Source organism: Lethenteron reissneri, chromosome 24, assembly GCF_015708825.2.
Source record: "Lethenteron reissneri isolate LAM-NWPU_2019-01 chromosome 24, ASM1570882v1, whole genome shotgun sequence".
NCBI lineage: Eukaryota > Metazoa > Chordata > Hyperoartia > Petromyzontiformes > Petromyzontidae > Lethenteron > Lethenteron reissneri.
The window spans coordinates 1,783,275-1,796,783 of NC_083802.1; the positions used below are offsets into that span (position 1 = coordinate 1,783,275).

Here is a 13,509-nt window from a genome sequence, read left to right on the forward strand (position 1 = left end):
GAGGCCCCCTCGCCGTACTCATTGGTTGACGGCGCCGATGCGCCCGACCAATCGACGACGTCCAAAGCTGTAAACGCCGGGCGCTCGCGCGTGACGTCATTATCCCTCCGTCACCCGCCCGCCATCTTGCGTAGGGCAACGCGTCCCTCGCGTTGCGGTGCGATTCGTGAGATCGCGGTCGTACCTCAATGACATCACCGACACGAATCTCGTATCAATCGCAGAGACTTTCCTCTTGACCAAGATGGCGGGTAGAGGTACACCACCTCCCACCCCTCTGTCACGGCGCGCGTGTGTGTATATGTGTGTGTGAGAGAGAGAAAGAAAGTGGAGGGTCGGCCGTGCTGGAGGAGTCATGTTGCTGCTGCGCGCTCTCAAGCTGGCCCCCCGGTTGGGCGCGTCGCGGGCCGCGTGGCCGCGTCTCTACCATGGCGACGTGGTGGCCACGATCGGGTCCGCGCCAGACACGACGTCAGCCACTTACCAGGCGAGCCTCACTGATACGGTCACCATTGAGAGAGTCCCAATGACACGATCGCCACCATGATGTCCTTATTGACACGGTCTCTGTGAAGATGTCCTCACTGACATGGTCTCTGTGAAGATGTCCTCACTGATACATCTGTGAAGATGTTCCTCACTGACATGGTTTCTGTGAAGATGTTCCTCACTGACATGGTCTCTGTGGAGATGTCCTCACTGACATGGTCTCTGTGGAGATGTCCTGACTGACATGGTCTGTCTGGAGATGTCCTCACTGACATGGTCTCTGTGGAGATGTCCTCACTGACATGGTCTCTGTGGAGATGTCCTGACTGACATGGTCTCTCTGGAGATGTCCTCACTGACATGGTCTGTCTGGAGATGTCCTGACTGACTTGGTCTCTGTGGAGATGTCCTCACTGACATGTTTTCTGTGGAGATGCCCTCACTGATATGGTCTCTGTGGAGATGTCCTGACTGACTTGGTCTCTGTGGAGATGTCCTCACTGACATGGTCTCTGTGGAGATGTCCTCACTGACATGGTCTCTGTGGAGATGTTCCTCACTGACATGGTCTCTGTGGAGATGTTCCTCACTGACATGGTCTCTGTGGAGATGTCCTCACTGACACTGTCACTGGAGATGTCCTCACTGACATGGTCTCTGTGGAGATGTCCTCACTGACATGGTCTCTGTGGAGATGTCCTCACTGACATGGTCTCTGTGGAGATGTCCTCACTGACATGGTCTCTGTGGAGATGTCCTCACTGACATGGTCTCTGTGGAGGTGTTTCTCACTGACATGGTCTGTCTGGAGATGTCCTCACTGACATGGTCTCTGTGGAGATGTCCTGACTGACATGGTCTGTCTGGAGATGTCCTCACTGACATGGTCTCTGTGGAGATGTCCTCACTAACATGGTCTCTGTGGAGATGTCCTGACTGACATGGTCTCTCTGGAGATGTCCTCACTGACATGGTCTGTCTGGAGATGTCCTGACTGACTTGGTCTCTGTGGAGATGTCCTCACTGACATGGTTTCTGTGGAGATGCCCTCACTGATATGGTCTCTGTGGAGATGTCCTGACTGACTTGGTCTCTGTGGAGATGTCCTCACTGACATGGTCTCTGTGGAGATGTCCTCACTGACATGGTCTCTGTGGAGATGTTCCTCACTGACATGGTCTCTGTGGAGATGTTCCTCACTGACATGGTCTCTGTGGAGATGTCCTCACTGACACTGTCACTGGAGATGTCCTCACTGACATGGTCTCTGTGGAGATGTCCTCACTGACATGGTCTCTGTGGAGATGTCCTCACTGACATGGTCTCTGTGGAGATGTCCTCACTGACATGGTCTCTGTGGAGGTGTTTCTCACTGACATGGTCTGTCTGGAGATGTCCTCACTGACATGGTCTCTGTGGAGATGTCCTGACTGACATGGTCTGTCTGGAGATGTCCTCACTGACATGGTCTCTGTGGAGATGTCCTCACTAGCATGGTCTCTGTGGAGATGTCCTGACTGACATGGTCTCTCTGGAGATGTCCTCACTGACATGGTCTGTCTGGAGATGTCCTGACTGACTTGGTCTCTGTGGAGATGTCCTCACTGACATGGTTTCTGTGGAGATGCCCTCACTGATATGGTCTCTGTGGAGATGTCCTGACTGACTTGGTCTCTGTGGAGATGTCCTCACTGACATGGTCTCTGTGGAGATGTCCTCACTGACATGGTCTCTGTGGAGATGTTCCTCACTGACATGGTCTCTGTGGAGATGTTCCTCACTGACATGGTCTCTGTGGAGATGTCCTCACTGACACTGTCACTGGAGATGTCCTCACTGACATGGTCTCTGTGGAGATGTCCTCACTGACATGGTCTCTGTGGAGATGTCCTCACTGACATGGTCTCTGTGGAGATGTCCTCACTGACATGGTCTCTGTGGAGGTGTTTCTCACTGACATGGTCTGTCTGGAGATGTCCTCACTGACATGGTCTCTGTGGAGATGTCCTGACTGACATGGTCTGTCTGGAGATGTCCTCACTGACATGGTCTCTGTGGAGATGTCCTCACTAACATGGTCTCTGTGGAGATGTCCTGACTGACATGGTCTCTCTGGAGATGTCCTCACTGACATGGTCTGTCTGGAGATGTCCTGACTGACTTGGTCTCTGTGGAGATGTCCTCACTGACATGGTTTCTGTGGAGATGCCCTCACTGATATGGTCTCTGTGGAGATGTCCTGACTGACTTGGTCTCTGTGGAGATGTCCTCACTGACATGGTCTCTGTGGAGATGTCCTCACTGACATGGTCTCTGTGGAGATGTTCCTCACTGACATGGTCTCTGTGGAGATGTTCCTCACTGACATGGTCTCTGTGGAGATGTCCTCACTGACACTGTCACTGGAGATGTCCTCACTGACATGGTCTCTGTGGAGATGTCCTCACTGACATGGTCTCTGTGGAGATGTCCTCACTGGCATGGTCTCTGTGGAGATGTCCTCACTGACATGGTCTCTGTGGAGATGTCCTCACTGACATGGTCTCTGTGGAGGTGTTTCTCACTGACATGGTCTGTCTGGAGATGTCCTCACTGACATGGTCTCTGTGGAGATGTCCTGACTGACATGGTCTGTCTGGAGATGTCCTCACTGACATGGTCTCTGTGGAGATGTCCTCACTAACATGGTCTCTGTGGAGATGTCCTGACTGACATGGTCTCTCTGGAGATGTCCTCACTGACATGGTCTGTCTGGAGATGTCCTGACTGACTTGGTCTCTGTGGAGATGTCCTCACTCACATGGTTTCTGTGGAGATGCCCTCACTGATATGGTCTCTGTGGAGATGTCCTGACTGACTTGGTCTCTGTGGAGATGTCCTCACTGACATGGTCTCTGTGGAGATGTCCTCACTGACATGGTCTCTGTGGAGATGTTCCTCACTGACATGGTCTCTGTGGAGATGTTCCTCACTGACATGGTCTCTGTGGAGATGTCCTCACTGACACTGTCACTGGAGATGTCCTCACTGACATGGTCTCTGTGGAGATGTCCTCACTGACATGGTCTCTGTGGAGATGTCCTCACTGACATGGTCTCTGTGGAGATGTCCTCACTGACATGGTCTCTGTGGAGATGTCCTCACTGACATGGTCTCTGTGGAGGTGTTTCTCACTGACATGGTCTGTCTGGAGATGTCCTCACTGACATGGTCTCTGTGGAGATGTCCTCACTGACATGGTCTCTGTGGAGATGTCCTCACTGACATGGTCTGTCTGGAGATGTTCCTCACTGACATGGTCTCTGTGGAGATGTCCTCATTGACGCTGTCTCTGTTGAAATGTCCTCACTGACACCGTCTCTGTGGAGATGTTCTCACTGATACAGTCTCCATTAAGATGTTCTCAATGACATGGTCTCCATTAAAAAGGTTCTCACTGACACGGTTTCCATTTACACATACCTTCTTCATGACCATGTTAGCATAAAGAGATTTGAGTGATTTTCAATCAATCTTGACTTAAAGCTTTCGTGACTGCAGGAATTCATATTATTAGGGTCTTTCGGTAAAGTCACGTGGAACAAAACAAAATTAACAAAAAACTACGACGTTTCGATCGCAACACAAGTTATCGTCATCAGTACATAAAATTGGTGATCTGATCCCATCTGCAAAGGATGTGATCCCTGAAATGCAATATCCCGGCGTCTACAATCTAAGCTGTGTCTGCGGCAGTAGTTACATTGGGGAAACTAAGCGACATGTCTCGGACCGTGTTCGTGAACATAAGGCAGATCTGAAACACGGTAGGACCAATACCTCGGCCGTAGCTGATCATTGTTTTAATGTGGTGGGCTCACACGAAATTGATTTCTCGAAGACGAAGGTACTTTGCAAACCCACTGGCTATCAGCAAAGATTCGTTCTTGAAGCCAACCAGATATATAGACACAGACACAATTTCAACCGAGAAGATGGGTACAAACTGAGCAATCATTGGAAGGACGTTATTAACCAGTTTAAGTCATAACTGGCTGTGATGTTTCCATCCTACCTTCCGATGTTAGTTGTTATTTTCGACTCTCTGATTTTACTTTAACAGGTTAAATGTCTCACACTAACACAGCCACCATCGCTCACGTTCTCGAGGTGGCGGCGGCTCTACGATCTCACATTAGCATGCTAATCCTCCTGATGACGATTGCTTGTGTTGCGATCGAAACGTAGTTTTTTGTAAAAAAAAATTGTTCTACATGCCTTAAACGAAAGACCCAAAGAATATAGTTTTAAGTAGTTTACATGTATTAATAAACTATGAAGTATTTCACTGAAAGCGTTGTATGCATTGTCGCTGGTCTGTAAAGAGAAGCTCACACTGATGTAATCCCTAAATACATATTCTTGATTTATGTAAGATCTATTGAGATGTTCCCACAGAGGTCAACTTTTAGTTAATTACAGACCTGCTCCAAAATGAGAAGTTCACACCGACCTGCAATGCAGTCTGTCCACCTTTATTCGTACAGTGAGCAGCTGCCACTGTGTTGTTACTGACCTTTACAATGTCGTTCTAGTTAATGCACTGCATTGGAATGGTACGCATTTCACTGATCTTCGCGCGCTTCCTTTCATACATGCTGTGCATCACTGGACGCTGCTAATACTGCACTGCCATCTGCTGGTTCAAACCAAAGACTGCCAGCCAAGTCGTGAATTGCAAAAATCTGCGATAAAGCTACATCATGAGACCTCCTTTGCCAGTACCAAAATATGAGAGTAGGTTTTCCCCTTTTTCTGGCAACAAACAGGTGTTAAGATGTTAAAACACCAAACTGAAACCTCTTACAAGGAATCATGCCTGCATTAACCACAATACTTGTGGTCAGAATGCAAACAAAAAACATACTCTGATAATATATTCATTGTCTGTGAAACTAATTGGTCCACACCAGAGACAGCTTTCTATTGAGCAGAGTCTCAAAACGGTGTTAGACTGTAATATGTGTGCATGCATTTTTTGTATAGAAACTTCAGTGTCTCCTGGTTTCTGTGAGTATGGTGCATTGAGCCAGAGGTGGAAATTCTACATTTCTATAGTAGCGGTCAGTCTATAAATACATATTTTACAGTCCAGTATATGTGGGAATGTGATATGAATGATAAATAGCCAAGCAACAATTTATTGATTAAATACATTTTGACTCTTGCAATGTATCAAATCATGCTCATAAGAAGCACTTATTTTACAATGTATTCAATACAAGACACCATATAAGCAAGATTATAACAAACAAGACATATAATTTAATCAATTGCTACCCGACATTATTACAATTTACGATATTGCAGTTGATAAAATTGTTACAGCTGTTACACACGAATGCTCGCATATACACTTGCTTGCTTGACAGCCATCACATACATTGGAATGCCTGTTATCAGCAAGAGTCAGATTGGACCCCATGGGTAATTATGAAATTATATTTATCCTGTTATCTGCAAAAGTTACTCCTTTATCCGTGATAAAAACTCTCAATAATTGTGGATAATGCGATTAATTTAGAGCATGGTGCATTGCCTTCATTGTCATCGTCATTGTCTTCAAACATTGTTAAACCTGCAGATAATCGAAGTTGTGGATGAGAAGACCATGGTGTAAGAGGAGTTCTGCCATATTTTATTCCGATTGAATGCACAGAAATTGTATTTAAATGGAATTTAATTTCTGGATGATATGTTCCTTTTTGTTTTGTGATGTTTTCTTTAGGAAAATTATGAAAATATGCAATCCTTGGTAACGGAGATGAAGGAGAGAGTTGAGAAAGTAAAGCAAGGTATGCGTACAGCTGCAATTCATTATTTTAGCCAACATTTAATTCCATATTGCAGTTGTTTCAGTGGAGAAGAACACATGGCATATATATATTGTAATTGAAGCTTGTGTTTACGGAAAAAATAAATTTTAATTAAACTGAAAATAATAATGTAATAACAATATAAACAGGAAAGAAGAAGTAAAAAAAATAACACAACCAAAAAGGAATTTTTTTGAAATGTAATGAAAAATATATACATTGTTAATCTTAAATAGATACATAAATGCACTTGTCATTTCTTGGCCAGAATTAAATGTATTAAATCCTTCGAAGAATGGGCATTCTGGATTAGCGTATCATAGCGTATGTTTAAAAATGTCATATCCTGGACCAGTTTTACAGCACTGAGTCTAATCAGCAATTTGTGGACTGTGAAAGACTCAGCTCTTGTCTTTAAAGCATACAACTTTATTCAGGGTCCATTAATAGTCATACAATTTTGGGTAAGTTTTCTTGAATATGTTACAACCATGAAATACTGTACTTTGTGACAGTTTGTTGTGAAAAGCACTGTATATATTAAAATATTAATATTCACGTTTACACACTACTTATTATACAACGTAAGTAATATATATGCGTTTTTTAATTTCTTAAAATGTTGTTTACATTTTTAGTATTCCATTTTTAAGTTCAAAATTTGTATGTTTCATATATAAACCATTCTTGCTATACTTGCATATGTCACTTCTTTTCTCAAACTCAGTTATTAGAAAATATTTCCGTTCTCTCTGGATCAAAAGTTGCACTTTTTCCCTGTATTTTAAAGCAAATTTTGATGGTGCGTTTTATAAATCCACTAGGTGTGTTGTCTGTCCAGATTTGTAGAACATTATTACCAATAAGCAAAATTTTTCTGTGTGTCCTACTTTATAATCTGAATAATATGGTAATAATTACCCACTAATATGATTTGGTTGCTTGGCCATGTGAATTGTGAAAGAGCATATCTCCCCATACATTTGGCATGGTCCAGAACGATGTAATCGAATAACAGACCCTGTTGTTACGTCAGCGCATGTTGAATCAATGAGTAAAAAGAGATTCAGTGAACATTGCACACCATTTGCCTGTTCAATAAATGGTAGTATTTAGGTTCGAGTGTGTTTTAATTAAATTAACCTCATGACGCTGTGCTTGTGTAACGTTATCTAGGTGGGGGAGAGAAGGCCCGAGCGCTGCACACATCTCGTGGGAAACTGCTGCCTCGCGAGAGGATAGACAAACTCCTCGACCCAGGGTGAAAGGGCATGGGAGAGATCACACCAGCACACTTAACACACCTTCATGTCGGGATATGCAAGACAACGTCGTCAAGTTATTTATTGATGAACAGTTAGAGATGTGACGATGCTTCGATTTAAAATCGATTCTTAACTTTTAGATACCTTTATTGCTTTATGCATTTAAGAATAGATTGTCACTTTGTATGTGTAATGAATGCATATGACCTCTACAACCACTAGAGGCACTACAATTTATAAACAGTGTTATGTATAATAATTGATTTATGATTCGAATTTTGACCTCAAATTGTGAAACTTCACCAAACTGCAAGGGGAGCACATTATTACAGACCTAAAATAAAATATTTTGGGAGTTGTGGTTTTGTGAATGATCATATCTGTAAAATAATGAGAAAACTCTATTATGACAGAATGATAATGCAGGCCTGAAGCCCATGAGTTTAAGATACCACGCAAAATTGTGTAGAAAACTCACAGCCTTTCTGAATTATGCAAATCAATCAGCAGGTCCTGGTTAAGTGCATTGTCATTCTCCTGTCTTAGGTCCCCCAACAGTATAAATTTTAGTAAATGTGACCAACCTTTTATCGTCATTTATAGGTTTAAATATTGTTGGCATGAGCCAAGCTAATTGGGTCCATAGCGTGGGAATTGGGACTCGATATATATGGTTCCCAGAGGCAGACTTTGCAAGAGTGAGCATTGGTTACTATATTGTACAGATGAGTCTTAATGAGTACGAAATTGGTCTACTGGTATATATCTGTATCACAACTGTCTGTTGTATGGTCACGTTTATGTAAATGTATTTAGATGGTGTCCTCAGACAATTGGACTACAATGTACTTATTTAGGAACTGCTAACGATTTTCGAATAAAGGATGATTGTTCTTCAGAAGTTTCATATGGTTTTAAACCAACGTTTGATTTGTGGTGGTAGAAATACACTTTTAGAAAGTATTTGTGCAAACCTACTCACTTTCCCTACCAGAGACCGATATTAGTAGGAATTTTCTGAAGCTACCTCACTAAATCTTGATTTGAAGCTTTCGTGACTGCAGGAATCCATACTCTTTGGTTCTTTCGGTAAAGTCACGTAGGTATAAAATAAAATAAAACAGATCACGACGTTTCGGGCGCAACACAAGCGTCCGTCATCAGGTGGGAAAGCACTAAGTGTACGTGACCCATCTCTTTCCCCATTCTCCTACCCTCATGACTCCATTGCAAAATACCATAAATTAATATCAAACCTCAGGTTTGTCTTTGCCAGTAAATTCGCTCTAGATGACAAGGGCCAATCACCACCCACATTGCCACCCATGGCTCGCCAAAGGTGGCACTGGGCTGGCACTGCTGAGATTTTGGGTTGAAATCCAGGTAGGTGACTTATTAAATCAGGTGATCAATTTTAATGAGTCGATAGTCTGGTGACCAATTACTGCAAAGAAAAAAAACTACATTAAATGCTGCATTTATTGTGAATACATTCTACCTCTGAGAATAACAATATAAATTTAACTCTAGATTTGAAGTTTTCGTGACGGTAAGGATTCATATTCTTTGGACGCTTGTGTTGCACCCGAAACGTTGTGATTTAATTTATTTTAATTTTTTACCTACGTGACTTTACCGAAAAAACCAAAGAGTATAAATTTAACTGTCATGCGACAAACGTTTTTGTCGGTGGCAGAATAGGTGGGGAAAATGCTATTCCCTACTGTATGAACCAGTAGTCTTTTTCAGGGATTAAACACAAAAATTTAGATAAAACTTCCCCAGGTCTGATATTGTTTTCCTAATTGGAATAAAAGGGGGGAAAAGGTAATAAAAATAAATTGTATCAATGCAGTAACTAGTATCTCCATTACCCTGGCAAAGTGAGTTGGTGGATTTATGCTGAGTGTTCTTTTAAGATGTAATACAGTGCTAGAATATGAAAAAAAATTACTCTAGAATTAAATTTGATTCTCTGAGTTTGTATGAATATTTCTGGTAAACTTATAATTAATGCTGCATTGTGTACTTAGTGTTAATACTTATCATTGTTATGGAACTGTGTGAAATTATTGATTAACTCTACCTCCTCCAGATAAGAGACCAGAACTCCCTTTTTCAAAGGGACACCTGAAAATCAGTCAATGGAATCAGATTGTCGATTTTATTTCTACTTTTTATGCCCATATGGAACACTTTAACATTTTAGTTTTAGAAAATTCTTAATTTGCTGAGAGTAGTGATTGAATGTCTCTCCTCCCTTTACACCCTGTGTGATGCAGGTCACCTTTCTTGGAGCTGTCGCAGTTTGCTGGCTATGAGCTCTATGGGGATGAAAACGTACCAGCTGGAGGAATCATTACCGGTGTTGGGCGTGTGTCTGGGTGAGGACCAGCATCACTTACACAGTGTCTGCTTTGGTGATGCATTAGAGCTCATTCCTAATTCTGTTTTAGCCAGAACATACTTATAAAAATAATATACTTCAGGACGTAAGCTTTATTTTTTCAGAAACCACACACAACTTTGTTTCACATCATAATATGAACAAATATACAATATCATCCAAACTCAGTGCCTAAGCCGAAAGTTATCCTTAAGCCTATCCTTAGGACCAACATTAACCTTAGAATGAACCCTATTGCCTGAGGAAATTAAATGCTAATTTCATATACAGTAAAACCTTGGATTGCGAGCATAATTCGTTCCGGAAACGTGTTTGTCATCCAAAGCACTCGTATATCAGTTGTGATCACGTGACGCTCGGCAGACAAAGCGTATACACGTACTACTCGTATTGCAAGACCTCGTTCGTTTATCAAATTAATATCTATTTAACATTTTGATCGTCTTGCAAAACACTCGCAGACCAAGTTACTCGCAATCCAAGGTTTTACTGTATATATGTTAGCTTAAAACAATTACAACAGACAGAAAACCAGGTGTCTGCATGAACAAATATGTTCATGCAGAGATCACTTCTCTATGACTGCACAATTTATTCACAAATGTCTTCTCATATGCACTCATGACCTGATAGTTCAAATCTGAAAGCTGATTTTTTTTTTCAGCTGCAAATGGACTCAAAGCATAGTCTCAATCGTGTTTCCACATAAACATAAAAACATTTGCACTAATGCAATGACTGTACGATAATGAGATATAATGAGATGATTGTGTCTTTAATTGAGACAGTTTTTTTTGTATTTGTTGTGTCTAAATAATGTGCTGTCCTGGTTCTCCGAGGGGTTCCAGGCAATTAGTGTTTATTGCATTTAGGGTTGCGCTATTGATCCAAGAGACTATCTATTTGTGCTGACGTCATTGTGCACCCGCAGTGACAAACACACTGGCATGATCACGTTGATTTATATATTTTCCTCATGCAAGCTTGCTGGAAAACAGGCATTTGCTTAATGCGTGTGTTTTCTTTACTTGTCAATGCACATTCATTCAATTTGGACAGGGTTATATCACTCGAGAGGGGTGTTTTTTTACCCGATAATTAAAATACCTCTCTTGCTTTTTGAAATATTGCATGTTCTTAAAAACAAATAGGCCATAGGCCCTAGAGTCTTACATATAGCAGCTGAACAACCTAGATCTATCTATGCACCAACCGTACGAATGTGGAATTTTCACGACTTAGGATAGCAACTGAGGTATGCACCGCCCAACACTCAGTTGGGCATGACTACACTTTGATGTCAACCATTTGGTATCCAATTATCATAGTGGTGTGGTGGGATAATGGTTGTCACACTCCACAATAAAGCCCAGTCCTGAGTTTGATGCCCAGTTAGAGCTGATATCAGTGATGACTGATATCTGAACCAATCCTTGGCCCTCTTTTTATGATTTTAAAATGACCACTGATGTGATGTATAGTCAAATAACACACATGTCCAATGCAGGGTGGGGAGGCCCTTGTTCTTCAGTGGATAGACAAAGGGCCATATATTTTTTAGTTTATTATATATTTAGGCATGTACCCTTTGTCAGTGAGATGGTGGTTATGTGATGTGTAGAGAGAGATAGAGAGAATGAGATGTATCTTAATTTGTATAGGCTTCGAAAAGCCTTTCATCCACCAGTTTATTGAAAAAGGGCAGAAAATTACAACTTATGATTAAACTATCCACTATTAAGAATATGTTCAGATGTATCATAAAAATAATATATCCCAGGACAAATTGTCATATAAGGAGGAAGATATTACAGATGCTAAGGCAACTCATTTTAGTATGGGTGTTTTTGTGTCCCCAAGTTTTGAGCAACTCTTGATTTAGCCAGAGTTCTAGAGGGTAAGTTCCTTATCGCAACACACATCTACCCTAACGTGTTCTCAATCTTTAAATACCTATGCAAGTATCATTGTGCCACCCTGTTTTAGACAGACAGATGGTCAGAGGTAATGATTAAACACAGACATGGATATTGATTAATACAATGTTACAAATGCTCAAAGGTGCACAAAGAATTATGAAGAGGTACATGCTTGGAACTAAACTGAGACAGATATAGGAACACATTTCTTGAAGAAAATGCGAATTAGGGGCATAAAATCTGAATACAAGTAAATGGGCTCGAGTAGGACACATTGCTAGAGGGGATGTTGGTCAATGAACGAGGTTGATATTAGAATGGCAGACCAAAAATGGAGTGTGCTCGATAGGATGACCAACACAGACAGAGAAAAGCAATTAACACATGTTCAGGACATGGGAAGGCGTTCAACGGTGGATAGATTACAGCTGGTAACAATCAGCAAAAAAATTGTGATCGCTGCAACCATTTTGTTGTAATTGATAATCAAAAATGTCACACATGGCTATAAAAAACAGAACTGGTGGTAGGAGTTTGCTCTCAAAAGGGGACATTTAACAATACCTCGGAGTTTATCACAGTGTTTAATGTAATCGTATTCTTGTATTAGGACACTTGATTGTTCGTAATCAATACACATCATCAATAAAGATTAATACAGAAAATCCAGGACCCAAGTAATTATAGGTTTTGGGAAATAAATCTGATGAATTGGACATTTCAGTTAATGCCTCTAATAATTCCTGTTTAGGTTAGTCTGAAGCAATCAACTGGATAATTGGTTGTTTTGGGCATGTGCATTTGTCTTCATGGGCTGTGCACACTGACTTGGCCTGTTGCTGACAAATGCATTAACTATTTCCCCCCCTCACACCATCTTAAACCATCCATTAAAATATTCTGTATTGGCTCCATATTGGACTATTGCTGGTAATTGATTTTGGACCAGCTTAAACAAGAGCATTGCTGTTCCATGACACTGCTGCTCATTGAAGAGGCCATAACTTGTTAAGTGTGAGTCAATGATCAGGGCATTGGCAATTCCAAATGTGTTCTGCCTCATGGCAGGTATGGGAGTGTGCGTACACAGTAATTTCCTGATATTGTGTTGAGTTTGGTCACGTGACCAGGAAGTTATGATTTAAGATTATCTAAGCCATGCGGCATTACACAGAGTACAAAATGGAGGCACAAATAGCATCTACGTGAAGACAGGTGCATCTGTTAATTGTGGGACTTTAAGAAGCATTGTCTGTAAGTTCGTTTATGTTCTTATAATACTGGGAATGCTGTTATAATGTTAGGATTGCCATTATAATGCTGTAAATGCCTTTACAATGCCGTTAAATTGTTACGATAAATATGAGGCCTAGTTAACAACGAAGCCTGCCACTTGCATTATTGTGAATGTTAATTGTAGTTGGATAAGTCAAGCCTGACTTGTACCCATGTAACTTTAATGTGATCTTGAGAGCAAGGATGAAGAAGTATCTCATCAACAGTTCAGTGCTATGTGCAGCGCTGTACATTTAGGCTGCAGTATGGTGATTACATGATGTGACCTTATTTAACAC

The 13,509-nt window shown here is 41.5% G+C and overlaps 1 protein-coding gene across 1 annotated transcript in view; it reads left to right on the top strand.

Moving 5' to 3' along the window:
* Positions 1–243: 243 nt before the first annotated feature.
* The window catches only part of MCCC2 (methylcrotonyl-CoA carboxylase subunit 2), a 68,759-nt gene continuing 55,493 nt past the window's right edge, over positions 244–13,509 (top strand). Inside the window, exons 1-4 of the mRNA XM_061557936.1 lie at positions 244–487; positions 6,257–6,323; positions 7,521–7,605; positions 9,892–9,993. Of these exons, the coding sequence (XP_061413920.1) occupies positions 356–487; positions 6,257–6,323; positions 7,521–7,605; positions 9,892–9,993 (386 nt within the window). The 5' untranslated portion in view covers positions 244–355. The remainder of the gene's footprint in view (positions 488–6,256; positions 6,324–7,520; positions 7,606–9,891; positions 9,994–13,509) is intronic.